General features: G+C 55.9%; 4 protein-coding genes across 6 annotated transcripts; 2 read left to right on the forward strand and 2 right to left on the reverse strand.

The window, feature by feature from the left end:
- Positions 1 to 822: 822 nt before the first annotated feature.
- ZNHIT2 (zinc finger HIT-type containing 2) lies at positions 823 to 2,281 on the forward strand. The gene has a single exon (XM_053923974.2). It carries the CDS (start codon positions 877 to 879, stop codon positions 2,074 to 2,076), a length of 1,200 nt encoding a protein of 399 aa, XP_053779949.1. The 5' UTR covers positions 823 to 876; the 3' UTR covers positions 2,077 to 2,281.
- On the reverse strand, positions 2,277 to 6,703 carry TM7SF2 (transmembrane 7 superfamily member 2). 3 transcript variants are annotated; one of them, XM_053923972.2, is made up of 10 exons: positions 6,513 to 6,702; positions 5,818 to 6,014; positions 5,662 to 5,716; positions 5,106 to 5,300; positions 4,923 to 5,026; positions 3,729 to 3,848; positions 3,482 to 3,650; positions 3,178 to 3,258; positions 2,972 to 3,094; positions 2,277 to 2,666 (listed from the first exon to the last, which is right to left on the reverse strand). In XM_053923972.2, exons 2-10 carry the CDS (start codon positions 5,998 to 6,000, stop codon positions 2,506 to 2,508), a joined length of 1,191 nt encoding a protein of 396 aa, XP_053779947.1. In that variant the 5' UTR covers positions 6,001 to 6,014; positions 6,513 to 6,702; the 3' UTR covers positions 2,277 to 2,505. The 3 variants fall into 3 exon arrangements, with proteins under 3 accessions (XP_053779947.1, XP_045039099.1, XP_053779948.1); XM_045183164.3 differs by having other exon boundaries at positions 6,438 to 6,678; XM_053923973.2 differs by lacking the exon at positions 5,106 to 5,300 and having other exon boundaries at positions 6,438 to 6,703.
- Positions 6,704 to 6,797: 94 nt separating this feature from the next.
- Positions 6,798 to 12,418, reverse strand: VPS51 (VPS51 subunit of GARP complex). Its single transcript, XM_024574200.3, has 10 exons — positions 12,110 to 12,418; positions 11,517 to 11,646; positions 10,506 to 10,652; positions 10,206 to 10,425; positions 9,379 to 10,096; positions 8,804 to 9,019; positions 8,430 to 8,648; positions 7,895 to 8,016; positions 7,719 to 7,806; positions 6,798 to 7,192 (listed from the first exon to the last, which is right to left on the reverse strand). Exons 1-10 carry the CDS (start codon positions 12,401 to 12,403, stop codon positions 6,932 to 6,934), a joined length of 2,415 nt encoding a protein of 804 aa, XP_024429968.2. The 5' UTR covers positions 12,404 to 12,418; the 3' UTR covers positions 6,798 to 6,931.
- A 5,023-nt stretch (positions 12,419 to 17,441) lies between these two features.
- TMEM262 (transmembrane protein 262) lies at positions 17,442 to 18,021 on the forward strand. Its single transcript, XM_024574451.3, has 3 exons — positions 17,442 to 17,615; positions 17,721 to 17,820; positions 17,909 to 18,021. Exons 1-3 carry the CDS (start codon positions 17,442 to 17,444, stop codon positions 17,983 to 17,985), a joined length of 351 nt encoding a protein of 116 aa, XP_024430219.1. The 3' UTR covers positions 17,986 to 18,021.
- The last annotated feature ends 7 nt before the right edge of the window (positions 18,022 to 18,028 follow it).

Below are 18,028 nucleotides of genomic sequence, written 5' to 3' on the forward strand. Positions count from 1 at the left end.
GTCTCACCGCTTCACTGACCAACTCGCACTTTAAACTCAAAAAAAAAAAGGCGTGAAGGTCATTACATTTATCAAGATTTTGGTATGGAAATATGATCTATATCGAAATAAGTACAAGGTATCTTGAAGGCAGAACTGACTAGGTGAGATTGGATGTGAGTCGAGTGAGACCAAAGAACCAGAGCTTGCTTTCAGGGCTTCCATGGATCAACTCAGGTTTGTGGGTCATTGCCCCTCTCAACCAAAAACTAAGCATTATGATAGGACCTCGTCTTTTGGCTCAATGTATTTTTGGTGCCTCGTATGGAATCTGCACTTTAAAGTTGGATAAATGATAGGTTGGGAGGAGGAAATCAAACTGGAGCCCAGATATTTGTTAAATGTTGCTGTTTTGAAGAGGGAAAATGCCCCACGCCACACCCAGTGTGGGCTAGTTACCCCACCTTGGCCCTTCTGCTGTCTCCCCTTTGTCTGTGACACCTAGTAGAATGGCTGCCCCTACAGCGGAGGGACGCATCTCATCTCCCATGGGCCTGGCACAATATCCCAGAGTAGGTGCTAAGCAAAGATGGGTTTCTGCCTCTTCGATTTATAGTGCTGAGAAGGCAACCGCCAGGGGGCGAGCTGCCCGGCGGAGGGCGCCATCCTGCCTCACACCGCGCAGGGCGGGGCTCCTACGTCACCACCAGCCCCAGCCCTGCCCTAGCGCATCTTGAGAAAGGGGTGGGGCTTGTGTTCCGAGTGTAGGCGGGAGTTGCCGAGAGTCTTCGGAGAGTCCCTCTATTGGCTCCTTAGAGAGGAAGGAAGCGGGAAGCACCGGAAGTTGCGGAGCTGCAGTCCCTGTGCGCTTGCGGGTGGCACGCGGTGCCGGTTGCCATGGAGCCGGCCGGGCCCTGCGCTTTCTGCCCGGCTGGGGAGGCCCGGGCAGCGCGCTACACTTGCCCCCGCTGTAATGTGCCCTACTGCTCACTGCGCTGCTACCGGGCGCATGGCACCTGTGCCGAAGGCTTCTACCGTGATCAGGTGCTGGGAGAACTCCGCGGCCGCAGCGCCTCTCCCAGCCGCCTAGCCAGCGCCCTCCGCCGCCTGCGTCAGCAACGCGAGACCGAGGACGAGCCGCAGGACGCAGGCCTCAGACCTGGCCCGGCGCCCGGCGGCCTTTTAGGACTCTGGGAGCGGCTGGCCCCGGCCGAGAAGGCGGCCTTCGAGCGGCTGCTGAACCGTGGCGAGGCCGGGCGGCTGCTGCCCCCGTGGCGGCCGTGGTGGTGGGGTCGAGGGGCCGGGCCACGACTTCTGGAGGAGCTGGACGACACCCCGGGCGGTGAGGCCGGAAAGCTGGAGCCCGCCCCTGCGGGAGCGCCGCCTGAACCCGCGAAAGATGCCGCTGCCGCGGAGGAGACGGTTCTTGGAGACGCTCCGGGGGCCTGCACGCCCGCCGTGCCCACCCGCATCCCCACGCTGGCCAGCCTGAGCCGCGGCCGGGCCTCGCCGCTTGTACGCTTCCAGCTACCCAACGTGCTGTTCGCTTATGCACACACTCTTGCCCTGTACCACGGCGGCGACGACGCGCTGCTCTCCGACTTCTGTGCCACGATGCTCGGCGTTTCCGGGGCCCTGGGCGCCCAGCAAGTCTTTGCCTCTGCCGAAGAAGCCCTGCTAGCCGCAGCTCACGTGCTGGAAGGGGGCGAGCATCCACCCGGGCCTCTGGGCACATGGGGTGCCATGCGCGAGGCCGCTCGCATCCTGCTGGGTGAGGGCCCTGCCAACCAGAAGGGCTACACGCTGGCAGCACTGGGGCACCTGGTGCAGACCCTGGGCCGGGCCCGAAAACTGGCAGAGGCCACTGAAGAGCGAGGTCGCCTCTACCGGGCCCGGAAGAAGTGCCAGTTCCTGCTGGCTTGGACCAACGAAAATGAGGTGGCCCTCCCAGCCCTGGCTCTGGATTGTGCCAGGGCCCACCGAGCTCACACGGTAACAGCCGAGGAGGTGGCAGCCCTCACTGGGGAGTTGGAGCGGCTGTGGGGAGGTCCCCTGCCACCTGCCCCAAGGACTCTCATTGAGGAGCTCCCTGGCTGAACTGTGGACCCCTTGTCAATAAAGCTGTTAACTGCTCCGCCCTGTCAGCAGTGCCCATTTCTGAGACCGCTGTTGTTCCCACCCAACCCCAGACTCTTGGGCCTGCAAATCATCTCTCAGCTGCTCCCTGAGTAGGACTGACCTGGCCAGTGTTTAAACGCCCCCGCCCCAGAAAGGGAGAAAAGCGACACCAAGGGTTCTGGACGTTTATCAGAGAAGTGAGAGCAACCCCTCCTCTCCAGGTTTGGGCACTGGCTTCATTTTCTCCTTGCTCCAAACCACCTCTCTGAGGCTCTTCGTCCCTGCCTGTTGGAGCTGGGGGCAGGACTGAGCACAAGCTTTTGAGTCTTAGGTGCTTCCAGGTTCCTGGGGCTCTGTACCCAGCAGACAGGCACGTGCTCCCACCTGGGGTGGGTGGAGCCAGGCCCTTCAGTAGATGTAGGGCACAATTCGGTAAGGCACACGCTTGCAGTACTCGTGCCAGGCTAGGCCGTACTTCTGCAGACACTGCTGCTCGTCCCGGGCCTCACGGTGCACCAGCAGCGCAGTGAAGTAGAGGAGGTAGAAGTAGGGCAGCAGGTGGGACACCCCTGTGGAGAAGGGGGCTCTGTGACCACTCAGGCAGCTCCCCAGTTCACAAAGGTTTGCACACCTGATAGCTCACAGGGGCATCAGGACTCAATGGTGAAAAGTCCGGCGTCTGCAGCAAGGTACCAAGGGGGCGAGGCTGGCACAGAGGTCTGCTCAGCCACATCCAGTCCATCTCCAGTTCCCCGACTGCTGCCTCCACTGTAGTGCACCTGTCTCCACACCCAGACTGGGTATCCTGTGGTTACCAGTCCATCTCTGCCCCATACACATATGGCCCCACCCTGTACCAGCCCAAGCCACTCACCACAGGGCAAGGACCAGGCCAGAGCCATAATGAGATCTCCAAGGTAGTTGGGATGGCGGACCATACCCCACCACCCAGACACGAGCAGCTGCCTCCCCGTGGCTGTAGGGATGGTCTCAAGGTCTGGGGAAAGACAGGTAGTGGGATAGGTGAGGCCCAGGAATCCCAGCCGCCCCACCTCTCTCATGGTGCTGTAGACAGCTCACCTGCCACTCTGGGGTCAGAAGGATTCTTTCGGAAGGTGTTTTTCTGGGAATTGGCTGCACGGAAGACGTAGAAGCCAACAGCTAGGGGAAGGCATTAGCAGTCAGGGTTGAGGGTCAGATCCTAGCTGGCCCTGGTCATGCCCCCCACAGCCAAACCCAGGCTGCCTGGAACCCAGGACCCAGCCCCTAGTTTTAGAGAAGAGCCTGAGGCTTAGCACCTACCTAGTGGGTGCTGAATAAACAGTGAATGAATGAAAGAGGAGGGAGAATGATGCACCCAGCCTGCTGCCCCTTCCTCACTGACCATTCATGAGGCAGATGACTGAGGCCATGGGTAACTCCAGGGGCTGTGGGTGGTACAGCAGGAACTGGGCCTGCAGGCTGTAGGTGAAGGGTACCCAGGCTAGGTCCCCAAAGGCCAGCATGAAGCCAAACCCGTCGTGTTTGATGTCCATGGTGGTGAGGACAGCTTCCTGCGGGGACACGACCCAGACACACTCTACAAGGTCCTCAGGCAACTTCCTCTGTCTCCCTGCCTGGTCTAACCTCACCTCATGCCAGAGGGCATCACCCACATAGAGTAACTGGAAGCCATTGACCAGCCACATAGCCAGCGAGGGACTCCCCCGAAGTTCTGCTTCCTGTACCAGCAGTGCCAGGTTGATGAGGACCTGGGGTTGGGGGAAACAGGGCAGTCTGTCCCCAACCCGTCTCCGTAGAGGGGGCAGGGTGGGGCAGTATTTAGCCTCTCCCTATCTCTCTCTCTCTCTCAGTCACTAACTCTCCAGCTCTCTTGTCAGATGGACCCAGACCTTGTACCCAGGGGCAGAGAGCCTGCGATGGACCACCGCGGAGACGCTTCCAAACTGTTCTGTCTTGTCCTGTAGTGTTCGTTTTGGGAGAGCAGCATAGGAAGTATATGGATGCTTCAGGCCTGAGAGTTAAAACAGGCCTGGTTTTGATCTCAGCTTCCCCACTTGGGCAAGTTGCTTACCCTTTCTAAGGCCCAGCTTCCCCACCCCCGTGTGGAAAACTCCGTCTGGGAGCAGTGCGCTAGGTGCTGTCATTAAGCTGCCCAAGAACCACTACTGATCCTCACAATAATCTTAGCAGGAAACTCTTACTTTATCCTATTTCACACACCAGGACATAGCCTTGGAGGCTGGGACCCAGATCCCCAGCACTTGGTATTCCTCCTGCCTGTGGATGAGGTTTCCAGGGTGACAGGAGGGACCTTTGGGAAATCCTGACCGCAGTCCAGCACCGAATATAACCGAGAAACACAGTCGGCACGTCAGTGATGGACAGGTTGCTAAACCCAGTGACCAGTTCTAAGTTCTGAGCTGCTATGACTAGCAAGCAGTATAAGATCACTCTCCTTTTCAAAATAGATTTTGTGCTTGACTACTCTATTTAAAACTGCACCTGCTCTCCCAACTCCCTCCCTGCAATCGTTTCTCCAGAGCACTCAGCATGGCCTGATATGCTGTATATGCTCATTTTTTGTCTGTCTTCCCCACTAGAATGTTGGCTCTGTGAAGACAGACATTTTCTCTTTTCTGTACTTTTTTTTCCTTGTGTATCCCGGTACCTAGGGCACATGTTGGATTCAATAAATATTTGTGGAATGATTGAATGATGAATGATTTATGTCTGTGCAACACTGGGCCTGCCCTGCCCAAGAACTGCTTACCCATCCCACCCCTCCTGCTGGCTCGAGTCCTACTTAGCCATGCCCAGCATACCCAGCCGATGAGGCCAGGCCGCAGTTCGCAAAAATATTTGAAGTCAAAGGACCAGATGCGCGGGTTGAGTTCTCGTCCCAGGAAAAAGTCGTAAATGGGATTGCCTGGAGAATAATGGAGGATAAGGGTGCAAGCAATCACCCCCATCTGCTTCCACCCGCACCCTACTGGAACCCCGCTCACCTGAGCTCCCCCCAGGTGCCAGGGCGGAGGCAGGGGCTGCTAGAGCCTTCAGATAGAGAAGGAGGCTGAAGATAAAGGCGGTGAGGGTGGCCACAAACGCCAAGGGCAGCAGCATTTCTGTGAGTGCCCCCAGGGGCAGCCCCGCCAACACCCCGAGGCCCACCAACAGGGCTGTCAGCACCAGGGCCTGGAAGCCTGGACCACAGCACGGAGTGAGTCCTGGGGACTGCACCCTTTCACCTCCACCCCCTGCCCCCTCCCCCAACCCCCAGCTCAAAGCCCAAGGAGGTCACAGACTCCATTCCCATTCCAAGCCATTAGGTCGACACCTTGACTTTCAGACGATCACCTCAGCGGCTGCTGCGGTGCAGAGTAGCAGCGAATGCTGTAGGAGGGGGTGGGGGACAGGGGTGTGCAGAGGGACAGTGAGATTCCCCCAGGTCTGTCCCGGGCGGAAGAGACACATAAAGGAGTTTGGGGCCAGGGGTTAATCCCGCTAGACTCGGAGCTCCGCCCCACCCGTGCAACTCTAGCAAAAGGACCCAGCCCTGGGCACCGTTAATGGGGTAGCGCAGGCGACTCTTGTCCTTCAATTCCTGGCCCTCAGCCATCTGCGGGCACAAAGGGGTTTGACAATGGGTGAGGGCGCCTTTCTTCTCGCCGAGCCCTTCCCTCCACCCTCTTCCCGCGTGCGTCCGAGCCCTGTCCACACCTTGCTCGCAGGCAGTAGGTAGAATGCCGCCTGCAGGCCAAGCCAGGTGAGCCACAGCAGCAGTGCCCGGGGACTCCACAGAGCCTCGGGTCGCGGTAGGTACTGGGGTAGGTCCAGGAGGCGCGCTGGCCCGGAGCGAACCGCCAAGAGCAGGTGGAACATGGTAGCAGGGAGCAGCAGCATCAGCGCTGCAGCTCCTGGTGAAGGGGGAGGGCGATCACGTCAGGCATCTGCTCCCCAACTCTCCGACCCCCACAGGCGCCCCGTCGTCTCCAGGAACCTCTCAGCATTCCCATCACCCTGCTCCATATCCCGTTCTCAGCCCTCAGCCCCCTTCCCTAGCCTCCATCTTGGTCCCCGCCTCCAGGCTCCCTGGAAGACCCTCTTCTCGCCCCCCGGGCTCTGTCCAGTCCTCCACTCCACAAATTCACCGCTCTGCAGTCCCCAGGACTGGTTCTTCTACAGCTCCCTCTCCAGACACTGCCTCACAACAGCCCTCCATCGCTCTGCCCCCGATAACCCTCAAACCTTCCGATCCTGCCCCATCCCGCTCGTAGCTCACCCCTCCAGTTTTCCTGGGGGAACCTCAGGCCCCATGCACCCCTTCTCTGCCCCATTACCCAGGGGTCCCCCGAATTCCAGTGGGGCCCGCGGGCCCATGGTCTGTCTCCTCTCCGCCAAGGGATGGGGCTTACAAAAATTCGTCAAGGAATCACACCCCACCCTGTCCCCTAGGAGACAGAGTGACGTGAGGGATCGGGCCTCCAAGGCACCTGCACCTGTTTGGGATAAACTCGGAAGAAAACTCTGGTCCCAGGGTCTTTAAGTGGATCCGCCCCCCCGGATCATCCTGGGCCCAGTACCATAAGCCAATCAGCTCTCGGGGGCCAGCCCAGCGCCGGCACCTCAGAGGCAGTGTTGAGCCTCAGCCTCGAAACTCCACCCCCAGCAAGTCCCGCCCACCAGGGAAAGCCAGAGCAAGGAGACAGCACATCTTTATTAGGAAGGTCTTGAGGCTGGAAGGGAAGAAGGGCCACGCAGCGAAGGCCAGGGGATGTGCGGATTGCAGTGACCTGGCAAGCCCGTGCATGACATGACATGACAACGGCCGGGCCTAGCCACGCTCACAGATGACCTCTACGACACTGGGTTCCATGGGCACTGGATCCGGGCAGCGCAGGGCAGCTGAAGCCACCACTTCATCCAGCAGCAGGTGCACAAGCTCCTCGTCCGCCACAAAGCGCCACAGGTAGAGCTGCAGGAAGTGGCAGTCCACCTGCACCTGCTGCAGCCCAAAGCGTCCGAAGGTGCGCAGCCGCACACACTCCAGCAGCGTCTTCAGGCTGATCTTGATGATGCCGGTCAGCACCGACACCTGTAGGAAAGGACACAGGGATGCAGCTCCACACCAGCAGGGGCCAGGGAGTAAGATGCCAGTACCTGTGACAGTGCGGAAAGCTCTACGGAGGGAGGGATACAAGGCTAGCCCCTTCAGCTGCAGGGAAGCAGACAGGGAATGCCCAGCAATCACAGACAGGGATGCGGGTCAGCACTGACAGGGGGAGAGGGGCTTCCTGAGCTAGGAAAACACCACCAGGTCCCTCAGCACGGGCTGGGGCAGAGACCAGGGTGTGAACAGAAATCCCTGGGAAGGACCCAGGGCTACCGAGGGTGCTAGAAGGGCCAAAGAGGCACGCTAGATAAGCACCCAGACCCAGGCTGGGAGCACACCAAGGTCAAGGCAGAGGGCCATGGGATGGTAGTGGTCGGGCTCTGGGCAACCCCTCACTCCTAAAAACACCTTTCACAGGTAGGGGCTGAGGGACAGAGTTCTAGGTCTCCCTGCACCAGTGTGGAGTGGCCTCAGCCAATCGTCCCCAGGGCCCCTGCGCACTTCGGACCTTGTTGAACTCAACAGGGCTGAATACGTCAATACGTTCCGAGAACAGCTTCTGGATGTTGCTCAAGAGGTTGGTGTCCATCGGGGCACTGCATGGGGGGAAACAAGCATTCAGAGCCCACCTCGCACCCCATTCTCCTTCATCCATTTTCCCAGGGGCTGCCCTGGCCAGCAGACCTGGGCGTGTAGCTGGGTGCATAGCGGCCCTGCTGCCTGGAGCTGCTGTACACCGAGAAGGTCCTCTTGCTAGAGTCGCTACTCTGGGCCTTGCGAACACCCTCTTCATACAGGAGCCCCACCTGCAGGTGCAAAGGGACACTGCAAGGAGACCAGAGCACAGGGGACCCCCAGCCCACCAGATGCTCTGGCCAAGGGCCAAGGATGCCCTATGTCACATACCCACTTGCTATGAGTCACATTTGTTACAGGAATCACAGGCTTGGTTTACCTAGTTAGCACCTGGTCACTATTTACAGAACTAGTGGAATGGGGCAAAGGTGGGACATACACAGCTGATACTGAGGCTTATTTTCAGGGTGACCCTGGGCCTCAGCTTCCTCATAGGTGAAATGGGGGTGATGACGCCACAATCCAGGGTGCAGGAGGACTGAGGCCATGGGTGCAGGTACTGCCTGGCCCCTGCAGTCTTGACCCTCAGAGGGCTGTTTCCCCAGCACCCACCCCATCAGCAGCAGGGCTCCCTGGCTCGCACCTGCACATCAATGGCTGTCGTGTCCTCCACCACCCGCTTCATGACGGCACGGACATTGCGGGGCTCCAAGGTACTGAGCCAGTCCCGCGTCTCCACACTTTTGCGCAGCATCTGTGATATGACCAGGCCCTGCACCTTCACGTAGTGGGTCAACAGCCGCCGTGCTGTCTCCCTGGCCTCTGCACACAGTGTGCTCACAGGCGTCACTGGAGACTGGTCCTGAGCCAGGGATGCAGAGGACAGAGACAGTGGGTCCTGGGGGAAGCTCAGGGGCACAGGCAGCTGGCCTGGGTCTGACCATGAAGGCATGCAGTCTGGCCTCCTGTGTTCCCAGCACCACCCTTCCCCACCCTGCCACGGGGCCAACAATTCACCTGCACCAGAAACTGTTCATCAGTGAGAGTGAGGATGTACGAGATGGTGGCAGTCTCATAGTCCAGGCAGAGGCGGGAGAGGAGCAGGAGCAGGGCAGGTGGCGTGGCACCCCCCTTCTCCCCAGGGCTGTCACAGAAACTCTGAGCCGTCTGACACATGGACCGGATGAAACCCACGATGAGCCCCTCACGGACTCCCTGGCTGCAGAACTCACCCTGTGAGGAGGAAGGGCCCAGATATACAGGTTCCCTCTTCTAGGCAGGGGCTGCTAGTGACGCTCTGCTGGAACCCCAAATGCCCTGGCCCTGCTCCAAGGGACAGCTCCCTGCTGCATTCCACTACCCCACAGCAGCTGCCCTGCTTAGGACTGGCACATGGGACCCTGCTTGCAGCTGCCCTTGGAGCCTTCCCCACCCCTTCAGATTGTGCCAGCCTTCCTCATGGCAGTCTGAAACCACACCCAGAGTGCCTGGGGGCAAGGACTGAGTGCCCTGGTAGCTGCCAAGCTGTAGACTGATAAAATAATGCCCAGAAAAAAACCAAAAAAACAAAAACACCAAGGGGCAGGCCATACCCGGAAGTAGGGCTTGTTGGAGAAAGACACCTCCTTGGCGGTGAAGAGGTGTACAGCAGCCAGCGAGGCCTTGATGTGGCTCAGGACGGAGCTGGCCACATTGGCCAACAACTCAGCCAGGCCAGGGCCTTCCTTCCCAGCCAGGCGAGGTGCAGCCAGTGCCTGCCGCACATCGGTCAAGCAGTCCAGGAAGGCTGCCCGCAGGCCCTGCAAGTGGTGGCCCAGGCGCTCATGGGCCACTCGCTCCACGATCTCCGTGGCAGCCTCGGCCAGCCCAGCAGCAGCCAGCAGGGCCCCAGGTGCCTGAAGGCGCCGATGGAAGCGGTCCAGTGCCCGCACCAGCAGTGAGTTGTCACCACCTCCCTGCTCCTGCGCCAGCCGCCTCTCCACCAGTGCAAAGTAGCGGCCGCCCAGCTCCCGGGCAAAGGCTGCCAGCTTGTCAGCACCTGCTGGGCCCTGAGCCGCAAACAGCTCCTGATAGGCTGTGGCCACCTGGCAGAGGCCACCAACAAAGCCACTGCCTCCATGGTCGGTGAATTCTAACACATCAGGGGCTGGAGGAGAGGGCCCCAGCTCCGCCTCTAGGCTTCTCAGCTCTTCCTCCAGCCGCCCTCGGGCATGTGCCAGGAACTCCTCGCACAGCTCCTCCGCAGGCTCGCCCAGGGCCAGCAGCAGCTCCACGCACTCTGCCTGCTCAGGAGCCCCGGAGCCGCCCTCCCTGCCGGGAGGAAGATGGCAGGGAAGTGCAAGAAGATAGAATCCAGGGTGGGGCTGGGGGGAGAAGGAAAGTGCTGGGCAGGGGTAAGATAAGGACCCAGGTGCCACACCTGAAACGCTGTCGTAGCTGCTGGGCCAGGCGAGTTGTGATGACCTGGCAATCGTCCTGGATGGCACGGAAGGAGGGCAGGTGCTGGTACTGCTGCAGCACGGCCCGCGCGCGGCCCTGGTAGCGCACCGCCTGCCCGTAGGCGCCCAGCTCCACACACTTTGTGAGGCGCGAGGGCAGCTCAAAGAGGAACTGCAGCTTCCGCAGCAGAGCGTGGACCCCTGGGGGTGAGGGCAGGTGATGTTAGCCCCAAAGCCCTGAGGGTAGCCCACTTTAGCACCTTCTCTGGGGCAGGGCCCACCTGCCAGCTTGGTAATGCGCTCGTGGCGATCCTGCAGCGTGGCGCTGATGCGCGCACTAAAGTCCGTGATCACAGCCATGTTGGTGGCCAGCCGGTCCATCTCGTCCTCCATCTTCCGGAAATCGTTCTTCATCTTCCTGATGGTGTCTGGGAGGGCAAGGGTGCAGAAAAAAGGAGATGAGGGAGGGCAGTAACAGGCACAGCACTCAGCCTGAGAGCACAGTCCAAGTGCCCTCACACACGCTCGCGCCCTTCCCAAACGCACGGAGCCCGGGACTGGAGGGTAGTACTGTTTCGGTGATGCGGGCTGCCGTGGTGCCTTGGTCACAGTAGATGGGAAGGGAGGTCATTATGTCAGCGCAGCAGGTTTTTTCTGAGCACCCCTTGTGCGCATCCTGGGCCTGGTATGGTGGGAAAGCAGCCCACGGAGCCGCAGTCCCCACCCTCAGAAGATGCCCAGGCCCAAAGGAGGGCACAGGGCACTTGGCAGAGAATTGTCTGCTTATTCCCAAGGGGATCCTCCATGCCCAGTACAATGCCTGGCTCTGGGGAGACAATAAACACTCGTTCACCTTTCTCTGCTTCCCAGACTTCACAAACCTTCTCACTCTGCCCTGAGATGGAACATGGTCCATCTTCTCTGAAGGGTCCTTTCTTTCCCTTTCGTTCCAACAGAAACCTGCCCAGGGAGGCTGTTCTCCCTTTCACATCCAGGTGCCTCAGTGCCTGGCCCTTTAATGCTTCCAGACAGTTCCACTCCTCCCTTCAAGACCCCTGCTAGGGAGGAAGGGAGGAAGGGAGGGAGGGAGGGAGGGAGGGAGGGAGGGAGGAAGGAAGGAAGGAAGGAAGGAAGGAAGGAAGGAAGGAGAAAAAAAGGAAGAGGCAAGCCTATCCTCAAGACAGACCTGCACCAGAGATGGAGGCTACCACTGATGAAAGAAACTAACCCTTACACAGGGGGAGGGACCGGGGCAGGTGGGACTGTGAGGGGTATGTCCCAGTGGGAATCACCTGTGGCTGAGATGAACTTATTGTAGTTCTCATAGACCAAGGTCTGCATGTCGCTGTCTAGAGCCCGGATCTGCCGCACCATGTCCGTCTCACTGTCCATCAGCTGAGCCAGCGGGCACTCTCTACGCAGCTGGAGGAAAGTGGATGTGTAGTGTTCAGGTGAGAGGTACTCATGTCCGCAAGCCTTGCCCTTAACTGGAAGGCTTTCAGGGCAAGAACACCCTTTCCCCACCCCTGTTAGGAATCCCAAAATGGAGTCTATAACCGGCGTAGCTCAGGAGTTACTGCGTTTGGGGAACCATATTTGGGGTCTGTCAGCACTTGAAATCCTCAGACCAAGGCCCAGTCCAGTGCCTGTCGGCGCCTGGGCCACGCCCCCCCTGCTGATACTCTCAGAACCTCAGGAGACCTCGGACCCCGCACCACCTCAGGTCTGTCCACTCCCCCTTAGACTCCAGCTTTGTTCCAACTACCTGGCCAAGGGTCGTAATAGCCGAGGGCAGTCTTCCTCGTATGAATCCCTGCTTCCTTCACCCCCGCAACAGAGTCGGAGGCACGATCGCGGGGGTCTGGTTCCCCCCACATAAACATACCTTGTCCAGATACACTTCCGGGTCGAAGTGCGCCCCGTTGAGATCAGTCGGGTCCAGGGGGTCCGACCCCGCAGGGCGCCCCACTGTCTCCCCCTCCGAGAGGCCGTAGTAAAGCTTCAGCATTCCGTGTGCTTTTCTCCGACGCTCGGGAGCCTCCGCCTCCGGCCCCTCTGGTAAGTCCCCAGGTCCAGACCCAGTGCCAGGCCCAGCGGCTGCCGCCGCCATCGCTCCAACTGCAGCCCACCCGGCGTGTGACTGGGAAGGGGAGTGGGAGGAGGCACTTCCGGGAACCATAAAGTTGTTGTTGAAATGAGGCAGTCCTTCAGGCAAATCGTTCCCCGCCGCCTCGAGTCCTTCGAGACTAGAGTTCCCCTGCATCTTTCCGCCACCGAGCGAAGAGGTTCCGAGAGAGCCTTTGGTTCCCCCCAGCTTCTCAGATGGAAGAACTTTGTGGAATTGACCGGGTTGCTGCCCTCCCAAAGGGAGGGCGGGTAGTGGATCCCAACCCCACTATCCCGCACCCCCACAGGCAAGGGTGCACGAAATATGCCCTTAGATGCAGTGTGCGAAACACGAGCTGTAAAGCCAGAGAGCGTGTGTAAAGCCGGGCAGTAAAACCTGGGCAGCGGCTCAGTTGCCACCTCAATTCCTAATATTGGGGTACACACTTCACGGGGAGCTGCGAGGGCTAAATGCACATATAGTAGCCGCACGGTGCCTCTAGTGCAGTCTCTGCAGGCCTGGTTCTCTGACGTGCTTCAGAATTACCTGTGGTGCGTTTTAAGATTCTGGGCTTCGCCCAGATATAGCTTCTGCTGCTGCCGCTGCTGCTACTTCTTTAATAAAGATTTATTTACTTTTACTTTTAAAGAGGGGGAAATAAAGGGAGAAAGAAAGGGAGTTGCCTCTCCACGCGCTGGACTGGGAACCGAACCCACGACCCAGTCATTTGCCCTTATGGAGGGTTGGGCGGGCGGGGGTGGGGGGCGGCGGCTGGGTGGGGGACGAGGTCAGGGCAGACCTAGCTTCTTTTTAAAGATTTTATTTGGCTTCTCCATTTCCTATACTATTCTTAACCTCCCCCTATTTTGTACCTACCATTATGCTTCTTAAAGAACTTATATGTATGACCCACGGACATGAACTAAGTGGGGAGGGAATGCTGGTGACAGGGGAGGTGCAGGGTGGAGGGGAATAAAGAGGAGACAAAAAAATGGGACAACTGTAATACCATAATCGGCAAGATATATTTTTAAAAAAGATTTTATTTATTTACGTTTTGAGAGAGAGGGAAAGGTAGGGAGAAAGGGAGACAAACATCAATATGTGGAAGATACGTGGTTGACTCTGCATTACCCCCAACTGGGGACGTGGCCCTCACCCCGGCATGTACCCTGGCTTGGAATGGAACCAGGGACCTATCGGGTCGCCGGGGGGCCCTCGGTCCACTGAGCCACACCAGCCAGGGCTAGACCTAGCTGCTGCTGCTGCTTCTTTTTTTCTTTAAAGTCCCCAAGGGGTTCTAGTGTACTTAAATATACCGTGTTTAGAGGACAGACCTGGCAGATCTTAAGTGACTGACAGGATGTGCTGAGTGAGGGGTTCAGTGGAGATTTGAGGATTATTCTCAGGTTCCTGATTTGGACAAAGGTGCAGCTGTTCACAAGGATGGAAAGCTCAAGAGGACCGGGAATGACTTGGAGTTCAAACTGAGACACTGAGTGGAACAAAGGACTTTTATCAACGTGGTCCTTGAAACACTACTTATGATGGGCTGGTGGGATGGGGTGGGGGGATGGTGGGGGAATGGAAACAATCTTGTTTAATTATTCTTTGGCGGGGGTCCTGTGAGTCAAACACATCTCACCACGTGTTTTCATGTGGACTATGAAATAAGATTTTTTTCATTTTTAAATGGTTGAAAAAATAGTATTTCATGACACATGAAAATTATATGAAATTCATATAATCATAGGGTCTTGAAAGTTCTCATCACAAGAAAAAAATACTGTAACTATGCGTGGTGACAGATGTTACTGATGCTGACATGTTACTGTGGCGACCATTTCCAGATATACACAAATATTGAATGAAACTGTTCCACGTCAGTTATATCTTCATTTAAAATTATTTTCATAAAATCATATGAAATTACCTGTGTCTATAAATAGTTTTATTTGAACACAGCCATGCCCATCTGCTTTCTCTCTACAACGGTGGAGTTGAGCAGTTGCTACAGAGACCATATGGCTGGAAAAAGCTAAAATGTTAACTGCCTGGTCCTTTCAGAAAAAATGTGCTGATCCCTGAATCTATGGGATGTTCAGAGGCCATTTAAAAAAATACATATGAAGACTTCAGCCTATGAAGCTATAATCTTAAGAAGATGAAGAGAGCATAGATTTAGATCAACTCCAAGAAGCCTATTAACTTTTTCAAGGGATGCAGAATACTAAGGAAAATCATCCAAAATTTGGAAATAAGACCAAGAGTGTAAGTAGGTCCTTTGAGTGTTATACTGGGCCGTTCTTTCTTTCTTTTTAAGATTGTATTTGTTTTTAGAGAGAGGGGAAAGGAGAGAGAGAAACATTGATTGGTTGCCACTTGTACGTGCCCTGACCGGGAATCGAAGCAGCAAACTTTCACTCATGTGGAACAATGCCCAACCAACTGGGCCACACCAGTCAGGGCTGGGCTACTATTTTGCAAGCCCACCCAAGGATCATTTAACTACCCATAGGAATGTACATTTGTTTGATTTTGCTATTTACTATTAAATGTTCAGAATGTGACATTACACAAAGATATTTTCCAGGAGAGATGAAAAATATACCCAGTAGAAAAAATAACCTAAACATTTTTTTAAATTAAAAATTATATTGTCCTGTAGGACATCAATCAGTTTTGTATCTAATCTAGTAATCATATTCGAACATTCCTCTTTAAGTGCCTATCAATATCCAGCTCTTCAAGATGTATTACCACCTTACTAAGGGGGATTCCCCTCAATAGTGAGCTAATATATCTTACATGTTCATTCAGTATCTAGACATCCTGTTTTTAACTTTTTGAAAATTTTACCTTGACAATGCATATGATGTGATTTTTTTTTTAAACTTGAGGATACATTTATTAAAGCTGGGGACAGTGAAACAAAAAAGGGTTTAGGATAGGGGAGAAGTGGGGCTGCTTTGGCTCTTTAGAAATGTCATGGGAAAGAAATGAGCCAAGGTAGGGCTGCTGTCAACCCAGAGTCAGAGACAAGTGGGCCTAGGGGGCAGATTCAGGGGATTAGCCCAGACAAGCAGCCGCTGCCCGTTGTTCCCCTGGTCAGGAGTCTTGTGGTGGTGACCCTCAGAGTTTAGGAGACGCCTATGGGGGAAGAAGGGAAAGGAAAAGGGGTGGGCGTGCTCCCTGGAGGGAGAGCACATCCATATGATGTGACTTTTAAAAATGCTTTTTACCCTGGCTGGTGTAGCTCAGTGGATTGAGCGTGGGCTTGTAAACCAAAAGGTCGCTGGTTCGATCCCCAGTCAGGGCACATGCCTGGGTTGCAGGCCATGTACCCCGTAGAGGGTGCACTAGAGGCAACCACACATTGATGTTTCACTCCCCCTCTTTCTCCCTTCCTTCCCCCCATCTCTAAAAATAAAATCTTTAAAAAATTTTTTTAAAGGTTTTTTTTTTTTTTTTTTTTTTTTTTTTTTTTTTTTTTTTAAAGCCCTGGGCGGTGTTGCTCAGTGGATTGAGTGCTGGCCTGCAAACTGAAAGGTCGCTGGCTAGATTCTCAGTCAGAGCACATGCCTAGGTTGTGAGCCAGGTCCCCAGTAGGGGGCGCCTAAGAGACAACCTCACATTGATGTTTCTCTCTTTCCCCTCTCTCTAAAAATAGTCTTTTAAAAAATGTTTTTTTAAAGCTATCCATGTGTATGAGCATACACAGGTGTATGAAGTTACATCAAGAAAGGACCCCAAAGATGCCCACTAACATGGTATTGAACTAAAAGCCCTAATTTATACATCTTTATTTTTATTCAAATGAGAACTTAGGTGCAAACAACTGTTTCCACAGTGGGTCCATGGCTGGGCATTGGGGCATCACTCCTTTAGTGTTAGGATAGGGGCCTGAGGGGCTGCTGTGATTAATGACGCTAGGCAGTAAGCATGGATGGTGAGGTCAGGCCCTAACCCTACAGCTTTGAGGTAGAAGATTTGGGGCTTTGGACTGACCTTGGACCTAACTTCCGGGGCGAACAGTAAGGCAGGAGGCAATGGGGGTGGCCAACTTCAACCTCCCGGTTCTTCTACTTTAGTTTTCGGGAGCTTGCATGCCCCTCCACACCACCTCTGGCCATTTTCCTGGCTTATTTTGTTGATGGTCTTGGAGTTTCCAACTCTTACACATAGGGAAGAAATGTTTTCTTCTTGGCTTCTAACTTTCCATGCTCCTTGCACAGCCTCGGGTGGAGTTGGATCTTAGTCTGACTTCAGTACTGATTCCCTTGCTCATTGGCTGCGAATGCCTGAACTCACAGTCCCTCTCTGTACCTCAGATTCATGGGTAAGACAGGACTCACGCCACGAGCCTCAGCTTTGTCACAGGACTGTAGAAATGACAGACGTGATGGCTGTGAAAATGCTCTGAGCGCCGGAAGGTGGCAGAGGGGGAAGCTGGCCAGTGTCAGGCCCTTGAAGAACATCCAGGGACAGTGAAAGGCCAGCTGCTCTCAGGGCCACACCTGAGGAAGGTCCTAGGTCAGCTATGGGAAATCTGATGTCCCCACCTTCCCTTAGCTCCTCTCCACTAGGTGTTGAAGCAAACACTGGAGCCTGTGAGCCCAGGCCTCCCCTCACCTGGGAATGCCCTCCAGCTGTGCAACTGAGTCCTAATCTCTTACCTGCCTAATTCTTGCTGTGGACCTGGGACGTGTCCCCCTCTTTTCCTGAGCCCCAGTTCTTCATCTGTAGTGTGCCCACACTAACTCCTCATTGGAGCTGCTCAGAGGTATCAGCAATAAGACATGCCCAAGAGTGCAAAGTATATAGGTGGTGTGACTGGGACGCTGTCCCTTCCACACATGGGCCCCACTGATCTGTACCATTAGCCCACCACACCTCCAAATTCAGAACTCCCCTGGCCACCCATGAAACACTCCTGTATTGGCTGGAACCAGCCTGTGTTCTAGAATCTTGTCCCCTTGAATGTCCTGGTTCTAGAATTCCACTGCTATTCCAGGCTGCATTCTAGAAGCAGAGGGGTCAGCTGCTTTTCCCGGGCATTGTTGGCTCGCTCAAGCTCTCCTGTCTGACTTGGGTCTGTGCTGCCGCCAGGATGCGGTGGCGGGACCGCATGGCTGTGCTCTTCTTCCCACAAGGCATGATGCTCACCATGGCTGCGCTGATGCTCTTCTTCATACACCTGAGCGTCTTCGCCAGTGATGTGAACAACTTCTGCTTTACCCACCACTATGACCGCATGAGCTTCCGCTACACCATTGTTCTGATGGTAGGTTGGGTAGGGCCTCAAGGGCTGGTTGGGGGAGGCCCAGGGGCTGATGGAAATCCCACTGCTGTGTCAAGGGGCCATTCTCCCATTGGGTGGGGCCTATAGTTCTCCCAGGTGATCAGCATCTGCTGGGCTGCCATGGGGTCACTCTACGCTGAGATGAGAGAAGACAAGTTCCTTCGCTGCTTTGCCCTGACCGTCCTGAGTGAGTGGGGAAACGGGGAGCTTTGGAACCCTGAGAAGGTGCAAGGAGGGGGCAGGAAAGGCTGATGCGAGCTCTCTCCTCTGCTCAGTGCTCAACGGAGCCATGTTCTTCAACCGCCTGTCCCTGGAGTTTCTGGCCATGCAGTACCGGGAGGAGACCCACTGAGGCTTGGGGGTTGGGCTGAGAAGGGGGAAGGAAAAGGAGGCTT

This window comes from Desmodus rotundus, chromosome 5, assembly GCF_022682495.2.
Source record: "Desmodus rotundus isolate HL8 chromosome 5, HLdesRot8A.1, whole genome shotgun sequence".
Classification (NCBI taxonomy): Eukaryota; Metazoa; Chordata; class Mammalia; order Chiroptera; family Phyllostomidae; genus Desmodus; species Desmodus rotundus.

What these genes read in the sequence shown, in the direction of transcription:
- ZNHIT2 (XM_053923974.2), top strand. Translation starts at nt 877, where the DNA reads ATGGAGCCGGCCGGGCCCTGCGCTTTCTGCCCGGCTGGGGAGGCCCGG.
- VPS51 (XM_024574200.3), bottom strand. Translation starts at nt 12,403, where the DNA reads ATGGTTCCCGGAAGTGCCTCCTCCCACTCCCCTTCCCAGTCACACGCC. An exon ending in CGGAAGTGTATCTGGACAAG is followed by an intron (nt 11,647 to 12,109) that starts GTATGTTTATGT and finishes ACTTTCCTCCAG; the next exon opens with CTGCGTAGAGAGTGCCCGCT. An exon ending in CCAACAAGCCCTACTTCCGG is followed by an intron (nt 9,020 to 9,378) that starts GTATGGCCTGCC and finishes TCCTCCTCACAG; the next exon opens with GGTGAGTTCTGCAGCCAGGG.
- TM7SF2 (XM_045183164.3), bottom strand. Translation starts at nt 6,477, where the DNA reads ATGGGCCCGCGGGCCCCACTGGAATTCGGGGGACCCCTGG. An exon ending in ACCTACTGCCTGCGAGCAAG is followed by an intron (nt 5,717 to 5,817) that starts GTGTGGACAGGG and finishes TTGTGCCCGCAG; the next exon opens with ATGGCTGAGGGCCAGGAATT. An exon ending in GGCACCTGGGGGGAGCTCAG is followed by an intron (nt 5,027 to 5,105) that starts GTGAGCGGGGTT and finishes ATTATTCTCCAG; the next exon opens with GCAATCCCATTTACGACTTT.
- TMEM262 (XM_024574451.3), top strand. Translation starts at nt 17,442, where the DNA reads ATGCGGTGGCGGGACCGCATGGCTGTGCTCTTCTTCCCACAAGGCATG. An exon ending in GCTACACCATTGTTCTGATG is followed by an intron (nt 17,616 to 17,720) that starts GTAGGTTGGGTA and finishes TGGGGCCTATAG; the next exon opens with TTCTCCCAGGTGATCAGCAT. An exon ending in CTTTGCCCTGACCGTCCTGA is followed by an intron (nt 17,821 to 17,908) that starts GTGAGTGGGGAA and finishes TCCTCTGCTCAG; the next exon opens with TGCTCAACGGAGCCATGTTC.